This window comes from Convolutriloba macropyga, chromosome 7 (assembly GCF_964194025.1).
Source record: "Convolutriloba macropyga chromosome 7, txConMacr16.3, whole genome shotgun sequence".
NCBI lineage: Eukaryota > Metazoa > Xenacoelomorpha > Acoela > Convolutidae > Convolutriloba > Convolutriloba macropyga.
The window spans coordinates 61,065,522-61,086,446 of NC_134474.1; the positions used below are offsets into that span (position 1 = coordinate 61,065,522).

General features: G+C 35.7%; 1 protein-coding gene across 7 annotated transcripts in view; it reads right to left on the reverse strand.

Annotated features, from left to right (window-relative positions):
- LOC142343213 (patatin-like phospholipase domain-containing protein 7) overlaps nucleotides 1-20,925 on the reverse strand; it is a 189,956-nt gene that overhangs the window by 164,245 nt on the left and 4,786 nt on the right. For all 7 annotated transcript variants that reach the window (XM_075394961.1, XM_075394958.1, XM_075394962.1 and 4 more), the window contains exons 3-7: nucleotides 20,683-20,786; nucleotides 12,069-12,118; nucleotides 11,515-11,791; nucleotides 11,158-11,217; nucleotides 3,859-4,065 (exon numbers count right to left, since the gene is read on the reverse strand). In XM_075394961.1, coding sequence (XP_075251076.1) covers nucleotides 3,859-4,065; nucleotides 11,158-11,217; nucleotides 11,515-11,791; nucleotides 12,069-12,118; nucleotides 20,683-20,786 — 698 coding nt within the window. The remainder of the gene's footprint in view (nucleotides 1-3,858; nucleotides 4,066-11,157; nucleotides 11,218-11,514; nucleotides 11,792-12,068; nucleotides 12,119-20,682; nucleotides 20,787-20,925) is intronic.

The following is a 20,925-nucleotide window of genomic DNA, read 5'->3' on the forward strand; positions in this document are numbered from 1 at the left end:
CTTGCCTAGGAAAAAAGTTAGCTTTTCATACGGAAATTTGCGATTATTTCCAATATTTAATTTTCAAATATAGTATTTTTTATCGGGTCAAGGAGTTGTACAAAGTGAACCAAAGTGGGTATGGAGTATCCCATGTGTACCTAGAGTGTAATGCAAAAGGAATTTTTGCTATAGCTTTACTAGGAAAAAAGTTGGCTTTTCATACGGAAATTGGCGAAATTCGCGAATAACGAATTTTAAAAATAGGTCTTTTTCGTCGGGTCAAGGAGTTGTCCAAAGTGAACCAAACTGGGTATTGAGTATAGCATGGGTGCCTAGAGTCTAAAACAGAAAGAATTTTTGGTATAACTTGCCTAGGAAAAAAGTTAGTTTTTCATACGGAAATTTGCTATTATTTCAAATAAATTGCAATTATTGAATTTTAAAAATTGGTCTATTTCGTCGGATCAAGGAGTTGTCCAAATCGAACCAAACTCGGAATGGAGTATTCCATGTGTACCTAAATCGTATTGCAAAAGGAATTTTTGCTATAGCTTTTCTAGGAAAAAAGTTAGGTTTTCATACGGAAATTTGCGAATTTCGCGAATAACGAATTTTAAAAATAGGTCTTTTTCGTCGGGTCAAGGAGTTGTCCAAAGTGAACCAAACTGGGTATTGAGTATAGCATGGGTGCCTAGAGTCTAAAACAGAAAGAATTTTTGGTATAACTTGCCTAGGAAAAAAGTTAGTTTTTCATTCGGAAATTTGCTATTATTTCAAATAAGTAATTTTAAAAATACGTCTTTTTCGTCGGGTCAAGGAGTTGTCCAAAGTGAACCAAACTGAGTATTGAGTATACCATGGGTGCCTAGAGTCTAAAACAGAACGAATTTTTGGTATAGCTTGCCTAGGAAAAAAGTTAGTTTTTCATACGGAATGTTGCAAAAGCAATGAAATTACGTCAAAAATGGGTGGGACGCCTTTCGGGCGTCAAGATTTTTCGGTGTTCTCTCCCCCCCTTCCTTCGCTCTTGCGCTCTCTCGGTCGTCTCTCGCTCGTCTTTCGCTCGTCTCTCGCTCGTCTCTCGCTCGTCTTTCGCTCGTCTCTCGCTCGTCTCTCGCTCGTCTTGTTCGTCTGACGCTCGTCTCTCGCTTCGGTTGCCTTTTGGTTTGAGTTTGTCTATGCTTATGATGTGATGATATGTTTATGTTGATTTCAGCTTGCTTAAATGTGTTATTTAAAAAGTCTTAGCTCTTTAGAGGTGCACTTTTTTCTCAATATTGGTAGGGAAACTCCTTGATAAAATTTGCTTTCCAGCAAAAAAGTTGTTTTCCTATTATTGTTGAGATCTTCATGCACCTCACGTTGCTAGAAAAGACTTTAAATATACGGACTTTGTGGAGTTGTCGAACCCTCTGCTCTTCATCTTCATTATGGAGCTGCTTTCTAGGTTGGTGCATTTAAGAGTGTAAAAATAAAAAAATTCCGCCTTTATTCTGGCTTGCGAGGAAAGAGTGTAATAGTGAATTAATTCCACCTTTATTCCGATATATTTTACGGGGAAAAGAGTGTAAAGAGTGTAAAAATAAAATATTTCCACTTTAATTCCGGCGTTATGAACTGGGGAAAAGAGTGTAAAGAGTGTAAAAATAAAAAAATTACCCCCCCCCATTTCTCCGCTTAATTAAGGGTGGAAGAGTGTAATTCAAAGAGTGGAATTTTAATAATAAGGGTGGAAGAGTGTAAAAATAATTTTAAGAGTGAAATTATAAGAGTGTAAAAATAAAAATTAAGTGTAATTTTTAACAGTGGAAATAATTATTTTTCCACTCTTTCCACTCTAAATTTTTAAAATTCCACTCTTTCAATTCCACTCTTCCACCCTTAATTAAGCGGAGAAATAGGGGGGAATTTTTTATTTTTACACTCTTTACACTCTTTTCCCCGGTATTTTTGGGTAAAAACCTCGACCCGGGTGGTTAAATTTGAAAAGTTAGTGAACTGAAATTCACAAGACCCCTTTTCATAACTCTAGTGAAGCAACTTTCATATTTTAATTAATTAAGATTTTCGAGTGTATACCAGTATAAACAATGGTATACATTAAGTCATTCGCATTTATATCGGAGTGAAAATTCTAAACTAAAGGAAAATTTTATTTAAGTAAGCAATAGTGAATTTCTCATTCTCTATCCCAAGTGTGACAGCCGCGAGAGATTTTTCAGTTTAATTAAAGAAAGAAAAATTTCACTTCGTGATTGTCGTGAAATTTAACAACAAGAGAACAGATAAGATCGCCCGGATCTTCTATTTCAATCTGCCCCGAACATCAAATATCATTAACTCAAAATATAAACCGACTAACTTCGGACAAGTTACTCTCGAACGACCAGCGGGGCAATTTAAATCAAGGGCTGTAGCTTAGATAAATTTTTCATTATTGAGTGCAAAACCATTTGACCTGGGTTGGATTCAAACACTCGACCTCATGCATACTCGACAGAACCATTCACCACTCGGCTACCAGACACTTGTGCTTCCTTATGCTACAATCGCTTTTACGTAAGCAACAAACTTCATTAGGCAGTGAGAGCAATTGAGATCACTCAAAAATGAAGAAGAATACCCCGAAAAAATCACTTGAGAAGTCGAACAATCTTCTGGAACAAAAACGCAAAAATGGTCAAGCAAAAATTTTGCAAAAAAAACACGCACGTTTGACTGCTTCAAATTTCGTTCGAGAGCAATTAAAAACATCAAACATAGCACGCACATTAATAGAACATAATTGCACTAGCTTTAAAGACCTGCGATCTCAAAAGAATCAAACCTTAAAAATATCACAAAAAGACCGACTCACGTCGGGTGAATTAATCTCAAACATCTGGCGACCAGTTGGTTTCGTTAGTATCTAGCCAAGGTTTAGTGAGGTGAGGCTAGCTTAAGCTCAATTTAAGAGGTAGATTTAGCTCAATTGTTTAGCTTCTAACAATTGGAGCAACATTTTAAACACATGACGACTTGAGGTGGCCTTCAATCGGACACTTAATATTACTTGTATGGAATTTATCAACTTTCAAAAAATACTAAAGGGCTATTTTAAGAACACAAACTAATCACTGATTAAATAGTTCATTTCGTCTGTGGCAAAGTTCAACACCTCTTTAGTTGGTTAATTGCCTGCGCTCAACCTTTATTTTGCCAACATAAACGTCGGACAAATTGCTCTTGGTTGGCAGGCGGGACAATTTAATTAAGAGGGTGCTGTGGTCTATAGAAATTTTTATGGGTGCAAAAAATCTCCGAAAAAGGACGGATTCTCACTCGCGACCTCCGGATTATGAGATTGTAGCACTTACTATGTTCATGTGCTTTCTTTTCTTACAATTGCATTTGTTTTAGCAACTGACTTAATTTCTGGACAAAAACAATTTAGGTCACACAAAAATTTAGAAGTCGAAATCACTCGAGATCAAAAGACTGTCCTAGAAAAACGGCCAGGCGAACAGCTTGAATAAAAAGACACACATTAACAATAATTGCTTCAATAACTGCATAAAACTAATTATTAATGGCTTCCAGAAAAAAATGATATTTTGCGTCGGTTTGTTAATGGCGTTCAGAGCATCTGTTGTTTTGAGTACCGAATCATGAAATATGGACATAAATTCTAGATCTCAAGTCTAGGACCCTTTGAAAATCCAAGATGCTAGTGCTCTCTCAAAATCAAACACAAAGTTATGCAATTCTGCTGCCCCTTGCCGTTAACCAACCCCAGTATCAGAGGTCTATTGCGCAATGCTCCAAACAGGAGCACGTAAAGGTCGTCACATATATGCGCCAACTAAAGTGCGGATATGCAACATAAGCCTCATCTACCTGGATGACTCTGATCATAGTCTCCGGGTATTTTGCGAAGAGTGGAATGAATGCACGGAACGGTAGTTTGACGACAGTGGTGTCACATACAGCTTTGGCAGATATGGTCTTCATCTTCTCCTCTCTGTTGGTTAAGACACCAATGAAAGAGAGCAAGCTGTAAATAGACTCCCCACTCGTGACCTCCTTCACTGGCCACTCTGTATCCTACAATAACATGTGAACAAAAACATTTCAGTTTGACTTCATTTCGACACTGTTTGTTTTTATAGTGGCGGTCAAGCAAGCCGATAGGCAGGTAAGCCGAATTTTGAAAAGGAGGTCAAATAAGCCCCTTTCCCTTAGCGCTATTATAGATTGACCCTGGCTCCGCCGCGATAACCCGCCCGAGGTTTCCGGATTACATACCACAGAAAATGAATGGCATAGCCATGAAATCTGTCAGCTGGGTCTCGCAAAAACTCGATGGCTTGAAAAATGACGTATTTTGTTTCCAAAGTGCATTGGAAGACATTATGAATTAAAAATATTATGCACTATCTTGATTGTAAGGGTTGACAATCTATTATTTCTGAAAGATTACATAACTATTACATAACTTTCGGCTTTTATGTCGGCTTTCTTTTACTTCGGCTTACTGAGCTTATGTTTTATCCAGCGGATACGTGTTCCCAAGTCTACAAACGATCTATCCGGAGTTCAAAATATGCAATAATTCGTTCTCTCTTTTTATTCTTATTTTCATCTATATCCATAGATTATAGAATGATGCATATTTGGCTAAAAATGAAATACACTATGCTTTTATAGATAGACAGATAGATAGATTTAGCTTTTTCGTATAAATACAAACATAGCCGGCAGATTGCCGGAATAGCTGCGAAAAAAGACCTGCGTGCCGTATAATAGAGATAGAAACAGAGAGAGATCTAAATTGAAAAAAAAATCGACGCCACTCAAAAAGCTAAGTAAAAAACAATCAGCGACAAATAATAAAGATTTCTAAAATTCATCCCACTCCGCTTCTTATTAGGGACCCATACTGCACATAAGAGTTCCTTTGACCTTAAACAAATTCAAATTAAACTTAAGTTTTAAAGTGCAAAAGTCATTTTTATTGAGTGAGGTAAGTCACTTGTGATCAAAATCTATTCAACCAAAAAAAACTTTTGCTAAAGAGAGAGAATTCCGGATTTGACTCGAAGCATCAAAATTTCACCAAAAAAACGTAAATGCAGCTGAAGCCATTACCTTTTCTATCAAACCGTTAACTCATTACCTCCCCAGGTGAAATTTAAACCACTGTCGACAAGAAAAACAAAATGCAGCAAAATTTTATATTATTCAAAACGTTTGGTAACGTTTAAAAACACCAAAAAAAACTCGGATGGTCAAATTAATGATAGGCTGAAAAACCTAAGATGACTATCAATTGCCTCAAAAAATTCATGATTCTAATCTCCAAAAGATCGCGAAAACAAACGGCAGATAAATCTTAAAAACTAAGTTAGATTTTTCAAAAACGAATGCTCAAACTTAAGAATCAGAATTAAGACAAAAACAACACATACTTCTTCCTTGATGTATATATTCTAGACAACATGATATAACACTGATTCAAAAATTAAAATCAAAGAAAAGAGAAGAAACAGAATAATAATCAAAGGCAAAAAATTGTTTGAAAACAATACCAAGGCCTGAAGAAAACTGCAACATGTAGTAATAGGTGGAAATTTTGGAAAAACTTTTCTAGCAAACTCTCACTACTGCCTTATGTTAAATGAAATCAATTGCAAACCAAAGAAATGACAAAATCTAAGAAAAAGCTGAAATCAGCTAAGGACAAAAGTAGAAAGACACAATCTAGAATGTGAAGAATATGAACACAATGTAAAGAACACGGTAAAATAACACTAATTCTTGATATTTGAAAAATGAAATCAAATTTAAAAATTCAAGAAAAACGAATACATTTTATTGTTCAGCATAAGGGACATAGAAAAGATAACGAGTCATCCGAGTCAAAGATGCACTCCCTGAACAGCACCAAAATAAACAGAATTGAAACATACAAACATTTTGCAAAATGTTTTGTATGTTTGAACATGTTCAATAAATTTTTGAGCCTGCATTTATGGAGAAAAAATTGAATTGTTTTTCAAAAATTATTGCCAAAAAAGGTTGAATTTTTATTGAAACGATCTTAAATTCCGTCGTGTTGCGCAAAAAAAATTCTACAAATTAAAACCAAAACACAAACAAAACTGAGAAAAATGGAGAAACAACGAAATCGGATTAGTATATTTACAATTTTATTATACAAAATTACATCGAGTTAGAAAGAGGCGTTGTGTATGATTTCCCAAAGAGTGGTTGCTATATTAACTGATTTTCGCCAAAAAGACGGCCGAAGGATCCAAAAATGAAGAAATTACTGGAAAAAAATCCAACAATAAACCATGTGCAAATTTTGAATTTCAAACGCATTTTCAGGCTCCGCAAAACGCTATGGTATCAATTTCATTTCCGAGGTTTACATTTCAACATAGCATCGAATAAAAATTAATTCTACCAAAAACCAAATTACAAGCAAAAAACCTGGCCACTTGGACAAAAAACGGCTTAAAACGATTATCTATATGTACCATTCAGTCTAAAACTACTTTTAAAGTCAAAAATCCATTTACTAAACGTAGTGCATGATCAAAAAAATTCTCTAGCTCAGAAAAAATACTTCACACCGCAATTCTACTCACTTTCGCTTTTAAAATTATATCCATATGGTTAATTATATTTGAAACAAAAAACAATTCAATTCATTCAAACAAAATAAAAAACATTAAATCAATTTTCTTGAAGAATCGCATTCAAAAATTTTATTCCGATTGTTTTGTTCCTAAAAACAAAAACAATTTTAAAAGCTCCTACGTTACTATTCAAAGGAATTTTGTTCATGTTGTGAGAGCAGGAAATCAGTAAGCGGTTTCTTAAAACCGTTTTCATTTTTTGCCGCCTGAAGCCACTGTGGTACCTTATTCCTTTTCTGTACGCATTGATGAACAATCATAGTCATTCCAAAGTTGGTTTTGACATTCTGTCTAATTTTGAATTTTTTTGTTCGAGTGTTTTGATGAAGACTCAGATACCTGTAAAAATTTTCAGATTTTTCCGGTTTGGCTATATCATAACAAAATTTGATTAGTGAGATTTTTGCTATTATTATCTCAGCTGGTAGGATCTTTGTCTGAATTAGCAGATCTCTCGCTTGGTCATACTTTTTGCGTATAAATCACACCTTTATACCCCAGTTAATCTCTAAACCACAGTCAGGTTTTCTGCAGATAAATTTTGAAAAAAGATTGAAAAAACAGGATAAGTGTCAAAACACAAGTGATTTTAAAAGAAGCATAGCCGCGTTCAGGTGAAATTTGATTTCTTATTAGGTATATTGATCTTATAGCATAAGCCATCTTTTTAAAGATCCAGCTGTTCAGATTTTATCCAGCTGTTCATCGAAAATAAGGTTCCTGTGAATTTGAATACCAAGACATCTGCGACTTGTTTTGTTGTGAGAACTTCGTATTTAAAAAAAACGGATCCGAAAAAAGAACTATTGCGCGAGAAAAAGATTCATTCGGTTTTGTTTGTATTCAAAGTTAGTTTGTTCATCTCTAAACATTCTTCTATTTTTTGAAAAAATTACTTAACTTTTTCATGTAAGCCACTTTTTTTTCCACAATAGACAAAACTTGTGTCATCTGCTAATTGAATTACTTTCTCCATTGTGTTCATATTAGATAAAAAATTGTTCACATATAAAAAAATGAGTGGTCCTAAAACAGTTCCCTGTGGCACACCGTGATTCACGATTTCACAATCAGAAAACATGCCCTTAGGTTTTACCTTTTGTCTGCGGTTGTCAAGAAAAGAAGACAGCAATTCTTTCGTTTCCCGGGAAAAACCATACATTTCAATTTTCATAAGAAAAATGTTATGCGAAATGGACTTAGAAGCTTTTGCAAGATCTAGAAAAATAGCAACAGATTGTTTGCTTTGATCTAAATTAGACGAAATTGTTTCAAACAGTTGTAAAACTGTATCGGTTGCTGACTTTTTTTCTGAAATCCGAACTGCTATTTTTTATAATTTTATGCTTATCAATGAAATCCGTCATCTGATTCAGAAGGCGGCGCTCAAAAATATTTGCAAAACTCGGAGTTACAGAATATGGTTGATAGTTTCTGCTATCAAATTTATCAACTTTTTTGAAAATTGGTGTTACATGGGCCCGTTTCATTTTAGTTGGGAGAACTTTCTCCTTAAGGCACTCATTTAAGGCGAACTGTAGACGTACGCCTATAGCTAATTAGCCAGACTTTTTGGGACGAATTGATATACCACCAGGTCCTGCTGCTTTGTTATCCTCCAGCGAGTCAATGACAGAATAGAGTTCTTTTCTAGTCACAGTTCTGAATGTAATTAAGGTATATTAAGTATATCAGGGTATTTAAAAGCACTATCTGAACATTTGAAAACACCTAGTTTGCAAATGATCCATTTAGACAGTTGGTGAAATTTTTTGGATCCCTTGAATTTTCACCACTATCTAATCTGATTTCATCAAAATGGACACCTCGTTCACTTGGGCTGATCCTCTGTTCAAAGAATGTCCGTTGTTCCGTACTTTTTGATAGTTTTCGGAACAAATTGATGCAAAAATAGATGTTCACTTCCCTTAATCTCCTATTAACTAAGTTCCTCACACGCTTAAATTCATTGTACGTCTCACTGTCAGGACTTTTTTCCATTTGTTGAACAAAAAATGTTTTTGGGCAATCCATTGCTTCAATTGTTGTATTAACCAGGGCTTAGTATTCTTAAAATTTACACCCGCTTTTTTTAACAGTCTGAATCGGTGCGTGTTTTTCAACAATTTTCTTGAAAGTATCGATGATGAATAAAACATATCCAACATTTTCCAACAATTCGCTAGGGCAAGATCTCTTAAATTTAGAACGTGGGAAAAGTCAAAAATTTCTTGTCGTTATCACGTTGTCACTCTCAGATTTCCATGAGAGGTTTGATTCAAAGATCAAATAAAATGGTCAGAGTTAAAAGGCAGTGTTGTGACATTGTAGGCAATTATCTGATCATTCTAACTGAAACAGTGATCAATAAGTTTAAATGATTTATCAGTACATCTGGTTGCATCCCCTAGGTTAACAATTTATAATCTTCAATTTGACGCAAAATGTCTAGTTTACTTTTTTCTGTCTTGTTCATATAATTCAAGTTGTTATCTGCCAGCAAAATAACGTTATCTGTTATAATATATGCCCCCAATAGTTCGGTACTTAACTCGTCAAGTTGAGTAAAAAAATACGAGTAACTAAAAATACTCCCAAAGACGTTTGTTCGGGCAATAGGAAGCGATAACAAGTAATTTTTTGTTCAGAGGGTCGCTTATTTCAACCCAAATGGATTCAAATAAATTCTCATCAACCGTTTCGATGATTGATTTACTCGCGGTAAGTTTTGTTCGAACAAAAAAACTTACTCTTCGACCCCTTGAAGCTCATGTTTTGTCTGATCTACATTTTCCAAAGAAAGTATGCAATGCTGTTAAAAACAATCAGTTTCCAACCAGATTTCGGTTACAGCGACAAACGTATTAATGGATGATGTTTGAAAACTCTTCAAACTTGTTGTTCAAGCTTTGAAAAATAATAACAGAAAATAATGGCGAATGGTCGGATCCTCTGTTTTTCAAGTAACTGGAATACTCAATCAAATTTTCCAGTTGAAGCCCTGGGTTCAATTCAATGTCATCTGACAGCATGAGACGTACAAGTGAACAAAAAACTAACAGTTTTAGGAAGAAAGCAAAAATGTACGAGTGAACTCGTTTAAAAAATAACAAATATTAGGTTTGTTGGATTAATACTCTTCAAATGTTCGTTTTTGAATTTCAGTATGATTTTCTTTTCGCACAAGCATATTGAAAATTAAAAATATCAGGAAAACTTGCATTTTTCTATATTTCAACGAAGCGTAAGCTAAATTTATAATGAGGTGGAGGTTAAATGCACGTTTTGGATGGAAACCAAAAAAAATTGTTGCTATCATAATGGTCAAAATTGTTTCGGTTGATAATTCTCGGTTTTATTTCAGTTTCCAACACTGTAAGCCCATGATGTACATAGAAATTCCGAACATTTCTCACAGGTTTAGGTATACCATGATTGACTGATGGGTGCACTCCATCATCTTTGATATCCTTCGTTTCCAGCATATTTTTCAAAAAACACAAGAATATCAAAACAGCCACTCAACTCTGTTGCCACATTTTCTAACGCTTCATTATATTTCTCTATATTTTTGTTATTTTTGGTGCGACCAAAAAACCATCTTCAACCGGTGGAATATTACATAGTGCAAGTTTGAGTGGAGACAGTTTATTTATGATTTCTGACGCAGATTCCATTTAAAAAACTAGCTGTTTCAAAGCCGCTATTTCCTCAATCAATATTGTTATGTCCATAATGTATAATAAGATTTTCAATCTTGTGATAACCGCTGTATTGTTTTACAATAGTGGATAGGTCTTGAACTATTGCTGAAGGATAAGAGTGTATAGCTGCACTTGGGCTCAGATCTTTGGCTTGAAATTTTTGTATGTACTATCCGAGAGAATATGTGTCTTTGTCGATCTAGGTAAACTTTGGATTAAAAAATCTTGCTTTGTTGTTGATGCTGTTCAACTTTGTTGTTCTCATGGATTTGCTTCGATGTTTTTTCGTTTACATTGTCAATTAGGTTATCAGCCATTTTGTTGTCGGAGGAAAGCATTTTCATCTTTTAGTTGTAATAATAATTTATTCAAATTTAAACATTAACTTATCAAGTCTCCTTTCTTCATTTTCTCGAAATCTTTCCGCTCTTTATGTACCACTGTCATTGTTTCAAAAAGCTGTGGTATGGTTGTTTGTTTTACAAAAAGCGCATGCGACTGACTTCTTTGACTTCTTTTCGAATCGTAAAGAAAACCAAGAGCACCGCAATATAGCTCCGCTCAGCTTACAGCTTCGCAGCTATAATAAAGCAATGATGATCAACGGGTACATAAATTTCCTCTTTTCAGATCACCCTCTCATAATGGTAGCACAAGACAATAATATACTTTGCAGAACAATAATTTACTTTTATATTAATTTAAAGACATCAAATACACATTTTATATGCATTAAATGGAGGATGCGATTCGGCAAATCAGATTCGTTAAGGAAGGCAACTACGTACCTGGTATCGCACACTCACAACAATTTTGCCAGTTTGAACCACGTAGATGTGATCGTCGGGCTGAAAAGAATTTGAATTACTTTATACAACCTTAAAAGCAACCTCAGATTTTTCCAAACACATAAAGACATAACGAGACGATTTTCAGTGCAGGCTGACGTTAGTTTAACCTTCGAATGAGCACAGAGGCGCGTATTCTTTTCTTGAAAGATGCTTTGGTATCAAAACTTAGTCTAGGCCTCTCAACTGAATTTTTTGCGATTTGCTAATAACAATATTTAATTAAATTCTATCACTAATACGGCAACTCGTTTATAAATTTGAGTAAATAACTGACATTTGCCGGTGAAAACTAACGTCTCCAATGTTGAACAAATACAATCCAGCAGCAATGTGTTTGGTCTCAATGAATTTGAACAGTTCTAGGAACAGAGGCCGTTCCAGGTATCCAAACACGCGGACAGATTTCAAGAGGTAGTACATCTCCAGGGGTATGTCATCGGTCACACCAGAACTGGAATGGCGCAGAAAAAAAGTGGGACCCTTGTGTCTGTATTTAGCCAGCTCAGGGTCCAGGAAGTAGTCAGAGGGTTCCCTTCTCAAGTAGGTCTCGGTTGTATTGCTTCGAGCCAAACTGTTGCAAACAAGCAAAATTCACACCAATAAATTATAAGTAAGCAATAAAGCAGTTAATGAGAATTAAATTTGAAACGGCTGCAAAAAAATGGATGGTACCCCCAAATGACCATAGGACACGTGCTTAATTTTCGTTGCTTTAGTTTTCAATGCGAAATTAGGAAGCGCTAATAATGCTTATAAAGGAAATTTCAAGCGGGATTTCTTCAAAACAAAGCATTTATAAATGTGCAATCCTTGATTAAGGTTAGAAAACATTTAGAAAAGTTACTCACCCTCTCTTTTTGGGTATTAGTTTCTTCTTCTGCTCAACACTTTCTGCCACCTAAAGTAAAAAATATTTTGTATTATTACCACTTTAGGTAAGCAAAAAGTATTTTATAGTGAAACAAAAAGGCCACAAGGAATAATACAATCTTAATACAACCCTCGTGTTGCAAAAGCACATAAACAAAGATATAAAAAAATTGAATAACGTATGACTTTAAAAAGCTAAAAACCCAAGCAGTAGATGACGGGAAAATGTCATCAACAAAACAAAATGTCACTGTAAGGAAAACTCGTAGTTGCCTCTGCATATAAGTTCATGGGATTAGGCCAGTCTCGCTCAGATTTCATTGCAACACTGCGCAAAAAACAGAATAACTAATCCGAAGCTCTCAACTGCGTTATTCGGACCTATTTTCTACAATGATCGCAAGAAATTAGGAAGACCTAAAAAAAAACAATGATCGCAAGAAATAAGCGCCGTCTTTTTCTAGTGATTAAGATGGAAACTGGCATTACCTGAAAAAAGATAAGAACAAAATGAACGCTGTTGACAACGAAGTAATTTCTATGGATTCTGAGATACCGTGCTTTAAAACAAAATTGACGACTAGGTTGGTCTCGTCTCTATAAGACAGCTCAAATATGAAATATATTTCTGGGTCGAAACTTTTGGCAATATCGAAGTGAACAGCTCTTGTCATCAAACAAGTAAAAATAACCAACTAACGCCGGGCGAATTGCTCTCAAACTACCGGCAAGCGGTTGGCTTCGTCAGTAGCTAGCCACGGTTTAGTGAGGCTAGCTTTAGATTAATTGAAGGGGCGTAAGGTGAGCGCAGCGGGGGTGCAAAAGTGGATTGAGGGGACTGATGTGGGGGCGGTGGGTGGATGGGGTGTGGGATCAATTTCTAAGAACCGACCTACACACCATAATTATAAGTCTCCAAAACAGTTTCTGTAAATCGCATACTTGAAGACTAGTGGGCTGAACGGCTCTAAGAGAACTTAGTGCAAACTGGGCGCAACCTCTTTATCCCGTTTCTGAAGACGCGAGTCAAATGGGTCAAATTGAAGATATTAGTATATTAAGAACCAATTCATTCTCTCAAAAGACTATCAAGTATCCCTGTTTCAAGCCTGAAATGGTTTCACTGGCTCAAAAAGATCCATACACTTGGAACATGATAAAAATTTTCCAAAAATATGAAAAACTTGAGTCATAAATTACTAAAACTGGAGTCATAAAAAAGATTGATCACCCTACCATTAACTCAAGAAACTATGCAGCAGCTTATTATCAAACCTTCCAAAGAGATCCCAGGGCCCCTGGTGCCAGAAAAATTCAAAACATGAAAAATATGCAAAAATTTTTTGAAAATTGCTTAAATTCGTGATATTAAAATCTTCAAAAACATTTCATTACATCTATAAACTATGCAGTAAAATATTGTCAAACCCTAGAGGAAGTTCCGTGGCTCTCGAAGCTAGAGAAACCCATAAAATGACAAAAAATTTACAAAATTGGAAAAAATAGTAAGTTTCATTAAAAAAATTTGCTAAAACTTGTGATATTGATGAATATTAATCCACGACCAACAAAAATCAACCAGTAACTTATCATCAAACCCTAAAGGTTTTCTGACACTTGAGGCTCAAAAAACATGAATACTGGCTGGAAATGTCAAAATTGAAAAAATTGGCAAAAATTGTCAAAAATGATAAAATTCGTGATGTTAAAATCTTGCAAGACATTCCAGAACATCTAGAAATTATACAGTAACCTATTTTCAAACCATAGAGGCGGTTCCTTGGCTCTTGAGGATGAAAAATCTTAAGAAAACGATAAAAGTTTTTAAAAACGATAAAAGTGGGGCAACAGTGGGGTGGGGTTATCATCGCGCGGGAGGGGTGGGAGCAAAAGTGTGGGGGGGAGGGGGGAGGGTAGGGTCAACAGTGGAGGATTGTTCAACCTCTAAGAACCGCCCTTCACAACATAAGTATTAAGTCTCCAAAACAGTTTGAGCTGAAACAGAGCTGAAAAGCTCTAAGAGCACTTAATGGCCGCTGGGCGCTACCTATTTTTCCCGTTTTTGAGGACGAAAAGTCAAAAGCGTCAGACGAAAAATCGGTCAAGCGAAAAATCGCATAAAAAAGACCGACAGGACTGATATAATTGCTACAAACTTCGTTTGAGAGCAATTAAAAAGGAAACACCGTCGTTTCATTGAACATATTAGTAGTTTCATACCGAATGGTCCAATGTAATCAATACCAGTTGTGAGTAAAAGCAAATAAACCTTTATCGACTGGTAGACCTACCAAAGACGGTTGAAATGGGAGCGAGTCTCGATTGCCACATTTACACATCGCAAAGAGTTGCGTAACACATTGATCCAAAACAGTTAATGCGAACACTAAGCATGTATTCAGTTCCTATGTGATGTTTCATTTTATGGCCACGTTCCATAAGTAACTAAACGACAGGGTGTTTTTGAAGAGAAGCCTCCGAAGTTTTCGGTCAAAAATCTGAGTTTGCGCGCGTCTAATTCTTCCTCAAATTCAATCACTCCCTCAGTTTGAACAACGGCGCCAGTTTGTCAAATTGCTTTCTTGTAAGGACAGTTTCTTCTTTTACGTGGGATAACAGCCTTTCGAATGACTCTTGTTGCAAAGTTTCCAAAAGTTGGCTTTCGGAATTTTCCAACTCCTCTACTGATAAATACTTTGAACTACGCACACAGTACCAAATGATGTTGCTTAGCTTTGCAAATGAGCAAGTTTTGAAAATCGATAAAATTCTCCACTTGATAGATGTGAGATGCGAATGACATCTTTGTGCAATTTTTCCTTGCCATGATTCATCCCAGGGATGGTCAATGTAGATTCATTAAATGTGTCTCCATTTATCACTGAATGTGTTTTCCATAAATTTGACAGCTAGCTTAGCTACGAATACCCGCTGCTTTTGTGCGAATGGCTCGAACACTGAAAAACATACCCGGCAGATGGCCGGAAAATAGCCGCCGTTGATTCCCATGACCAAGATTGGGATTGAAAGAAGAGAAAGAACTAATGAAAAAAAAAAGATTTTTGTTCACAAACAATTATCAGTTCGAACTATTTTGATGTCATTTTGGAGCTGAACATACTCCTGTTTCGTAAGAAGACAACACATGGGCTAGTATCAATGCCAAAAGGCATTAAAGATGATAACTCAGAACACAAGGCGAGTACCTGGCACCTAAAATTGAGCTTTATGGGTTTATCCCGTTTCTATTTCTGATTTGGTTTTTTATAATAACTATGTTCATTTTGAAATGCTTTGCTGAGCAACTGTTGTCTAAAAGCACTTTAAACAGAATGAGAGAAGAGTAAAACTAGCCTAGAGAAGTCAATGATTTCACGCAAAATGTTGAACAAGCTGTGAACTAAGGTAAAGCGAAAAAAATTTAGTAAGACGAAGTAAAACAAAAACATAGCAGGACAAGTCCACGACGTACAACTCAAACAATTTTCATTAACTGAACAAAAAATAGACTTGAAACGGACTGTGAATGAATTGAGAAAGATCAAAGATCAGATCAAAAAATAAAAAAAAAAAAAACTCGTGAAAATCATGTCAAAATGCCGCATGCGAACGAAAAAAAAACGTTGGCGAGAAAACGAATTTTTGTTCAAACATTTTTCGCACTCTACTCTGAAATTGGAGTTAAAAAACTTCACGCCGCCAAACTACTCGATTCGCGCTTCTCTTCCTATTTTGGCGTGACCAAAATCACTACAATTTAATTTCAAAACCATAAAAGGTGTTAACAAATTTTAAGAAAAAACAGCCGAAAGCCTCCGGAGCCGACTCGAAGTAGATATTGAGTTAAAAACCAGCCATAAAATCATCCAAAAATGCTGCCGCTACTTGTTTCTGGTTATATTTAAACAAAAACAAACCAAAAACAGAGTAAAATAACACGAGAAAAACAAAATCAGTAAAAATATGATTACAAAATCTAATAAAATAGTGTCACAAGTTGCAAGACAAAAAAAAACTACTGGCAAAACGCTCAAAAAAAGTAGTTCGCAATCAACAAATGAAAACCGATTGAAAGAAAAACTACACAACGGTACACACACATGGAAATCCAAGAAACGAAGAAATATATATTTTGTTTTTAAAAATTCCAACAATATGATAGAAGATGCTTTCCATCAATTACTAAGCGAAATCGTTCAATTAGTTTCTCATATCGATCACTGACCTACCAATTGCCTGTCAAAAACCGTAACCAACTAATTTTTTTTTGAAAAAGCAAACAAGAAAATTAAAAATTTATATCAATTATTATATTATATAAAATGCAAAATAAAACAATCAATTGGCACCTCTGAATACCAATAGCTGTTAAACAGCTCCCGATTTTGTAAAAACCGCACGTGACGAAACGATTCCGCTCGCTAAGCGAAAACGTTTTCACAGTTACTTCTTTGCTCTCTTTCAAAACCTGGTGTGAACTCTTCTCTCCGCTCTCCATTTTTGTTCGACAACTCTCCGCTCTCCAACAACTCTCCGATTAAAAGACACAGCCGAAAGAGTTTCGGGAACAACTCGGAGTAAAAAAGACAGACAATTGTCACTGACCTGAAACACCTCATACTTGATTCTTCTTAGCATTTAGAAAAAATAACAGGAAAACTTTCCCGAGAAAAGAGAGACAAAAACAAAAAAACATCTCACAAAATTTACTTCAAAATGCGACTTCAAAAGTTCAGAATTGGTAATAGAAAAATATAAGTAGTTCGCGACAGCATAATATCAATTATCAGACAATTTAACAGTATCATAAGCAAAAACAAAAAAAATAGAAATTTTATAACTTATTTCAGTGAAAAGTGCTCTGACTATATTTCCAGTGTAACTTTAGTATAACAGCACCTATAGAACTCATCTTAATTAAGAACAGATGAAACAAAACGACAGCGAGAACTATAAAATTGGAAATAGGCAGAAAACAAAAAAAAACAGACAAAAAACTGGCGCAACGCTCTAATTTAATCGATTTGCTTTAACAAAAATACCTCAGAGTTAAAACTAAACCAATTAATAGACAACCAAAAGTGCTAGCATTTTAACTACAAACCACCCCAAGCGCTAACAAAAGTTGAAGATTAGAAAAATTGCCAAAAAATTAAAAAATAAACCGACTAATGTTGGAAGAATTGCTCTCGAACGACAGGCGGGTAGAAAAACATTTGACCCCTGACCTCCCGATCCATAACCAGATGCACTGACCACTCGTCCATGAAACCCTGCTTCTTGCTATGCTGTAACCAACTTTAAATTAGCAACAAGCTTTACTTCGGAGTGAGAGCAATAGAGATCACTCAAAATTGAAGAACGAAAGCAAGAAAAAGTCAGTTGAGAAGTCGAGGAATGTTCTAGAAGAAAAGCGCAAAATGGTAAAGCAAAAAATTTGCAAAAAAAAAGACCAACAAGTTTACAATTATCGCTATGAACTTCGTTCAAGAGCTATTAAACAACGCAAAATGATTTAAAAAAAGAAAAACTAAAGAAAAATTTAAAAAAAGAAAAACTTCTCGTGATCAAAAACTTCCGCTAGCTCAGTAAAAACTTTTCCACACCTACTTTTCTCGCTCTCTCTCAAATAATGCACATGAAAAAACCACTGTATATTCCCTCAGCTCTTCAACAATTTGACCCATAAACTTCGTTTTCACGCATTTCATTTCCTGTTTCAAATACACTCAACAAAATTATCGATCAAAAATAAAAAAAGACGCTCCACCAATACTCCTCTTCGAGCCGTAAAAAGAATACGCCCCAATACAATTCAAATTCTTTGAATTACCAAAACACAAGAGCGCTATAATAGCCGGCTGAGAAGCTGAAACGGCTATTAAACAGTAAACGAATCTGCCTAGTAAACAATGCACCTCAAAGGTGCAACTAAGATTTTCTAAGTGACAAATTAAATTTCCCAAGTCTGCCGGCAGTAAAAATACAACAATGCACGTTGCATCTTCTGATGGGTCTGAGAAAACATGTACTACGAAATCGGTTGATTCGTTGCTGAAATATTGTCTGGTCAATAAGAGCTGGAATCTTTTCAACTCTCAAAGCTATTCTAAAACAAACGTGAACTTTCATCTGATTGTAGCTCGTTGCATTCGTGGGTTTTCTGTTCCAAAAAAATGCTTGAGAAGCAACTTACCGTGGGTAGTAAATGGTGAACAAATACATAGCGTGTCGAAGATGGAGGCTACAAATGACAGTATAACACGCTCTGTTATCTAAGTAGGTATCTCTTTGTCAGTTCCTCTGAATGTCTTTAGCGAGTCTTCTACGTACTGCTGCAGACAAGAACCAGACAAAAAAAAACACCAATTTCATTTCTAGCGCTTTACTTTTTCTGTCTGCAGTTGTCAGGAGGAATATGACTCCCTACTTCGTTCTCTTCGCTTAGCAAGTCGACACCTGCCTTCCAATATAATTGTCAAAGTTCAATGTAGACGTGCTTTGCTTCAACAGAGGTGGGAACGACTTCAAAAAAGCCATGTAGAAGTTTTTTTGAATGAAAGATGAATTATTCTCGTTTGCGCCTGAATGATCTTAGGAACTCTGCGTAAAATATTAGGGTCACATGCTGGAAATGCCTAGTGCTTTTTGTCTCACTCGTTAAGCTCATGCATTAGCCATTCCTCTCCATCTTCGCATTTTCTCTGTAATTCGGGTCACGCAGAGCTTTATGCTTCCTTCTCTGCATTTAAAGCTGTTAAGTTCAAGTGTAGATTCTTCAGGTGAAGAAAGACTTCGACTTCACCTGATTATAAGATATTACATTATGATAGGCTGTATTGAGGAGTCCAAATGGTCGGGCTTTATTTAATGTATGAGTTATTATATGAATGCAAAACAATGACTTAATTTTGTTTAAAAAAAAGTCTCGAATCGCTGAAAGTTAGGACCATTCAAGTTCTAATAGCCACCCTTGCAGGACTCATAGCTGATACTTGATTCAATTTTGGAACAGCAACAGCACTGGTAGTACGTATGATGCGGGGAATGTCACTAAAAAGTATCCATCCAAGAGGGGACAGGATAACCTGCCAGAAGCCATTTTAGTGATTGAAAACATCAAATTTCTCAATTCAAATTTCTTCTCAAAAAATTAATTCAAAAAATTTGATAAAAATCATCCACGAGTGTGCAAAACATTTTATGATGTAAGCAGGAATCTAATTAGGAGTAAATCATATGAAAAATGCACGAAACAGACAAAAATTTAAGAGAAAACCTTGTCTTCCAACGTCGCGCGAACCAATCTCTAACGAATGGCGAGCGGTTGGCTTCGGTAGTAGCCAACTGGGGCTTAGGGATGCTAGCATTACGGAGTGTGTAGCGGCGGTGGGGGTGACTGAGAGGAGTTAAACGTTTAAGATTAAGAACCGCCCTTTACACCATGAAATTGTTTCCTCCAAGCAGTTTTGTTGAGTCGCATTCTTAGAGTATAGTAAATCTTAGGGCTCTGAGCGAACTTATTTCCCTCCGAGACCTATCTGTTTATCCAATTTTTGAGGACAAAAGTAAAATGGGTCAGGCGAAAAAGCGGTCCAGCTAAAAATTACATAAGACCATGGGACTAATATAATTACTACAAAGTTCGTTTGAGAGCAATTAATAACGTAGCGGACTAATCTGTGACGAACTCTTCTCGGACAATTGATGGGCGCCCGACTCAATTGCAGCCTGATTTCACCGGGGGGTAAAAAAGGCAATAAGCTTATTAATGTGTTTAAAATGATATTATTAGTGCTTATAAATGCCATAATAACATTTAAAGTTTTGAAAATGAGACCAATTTCAGCGCGACTTTTATTTGTACACTGTCACTTGCCTTCAGCTCACAATTATGAATTAGAGACCAATTACACCACACAAAAATCAAGAAGTCTAGCGCGTTAAATATCACCCAATAAGTCAAAACGGTCAGCGAGAACTTTGAAAATTTTTTTTCAGTAAATGCATCAATATTAATAAGATTATAGAGAAGTGAAAGCTTTGTTTCTGGTACACATAAATAGAGTTCGAGTTGCATGGTTTGAGTTTCAGATTGCAACAAACTAAAACTAAAATTAGAAAAACTTTTGATCTTATAATTTAAAAGGTTAAAAGAGATGTGCATCTTTTAGGCTAGAGACACTAACCAAGTAAAAGTATATGAAGGAAATGGACTATGATGTCGATGAGTTCCGTCGCGTTGCACTTACTATAGCGATTTAATAGATCCCAAACTTCTTTCAACTTAGATATCCGCTGGATCTTTTACGTTTGTGTCCCCCACCCCAGTACGTAATACTTACCCCAGTTACAGAGCACGTGTCATTGCATAGTATATCATTATGTAAAAATATGGTACGCGCGTCTGGGGGTGCAAATAATAAGCACTCACTAAGCTCAGTACCCACTTGAAGTCTAGACCCATGAAGCTTTAAAACTGTACAACACCTTGTTCTGGGTTGCCCGTAAAAAGGTAGAAAAATGCCTGAACAAAAAAGTGGAGCTAGCATATAGTCCTCATCATTAAAAATCTGGGAACAATAAACGTACTTTTCGCAGTAACTTTCTTCCATAGAATGCGACTTTGTCTCTCTTCCTAAATCGAGGGCTCTTCTCTCTCGCTTCTCTTTGTGAGTTTCCCATTTTTCTGGTAACTGAAACAATAAAAGCATAAGACTAATAAACCATAAAAATAATTTTGTGGTCTTCTCGATTATAGCCCCTAGTTAAGTGTTTATGAAGAAGGCGCCAGCCCCACAATAAAGGCAAACATAACAGTGGGTCTATAATTTC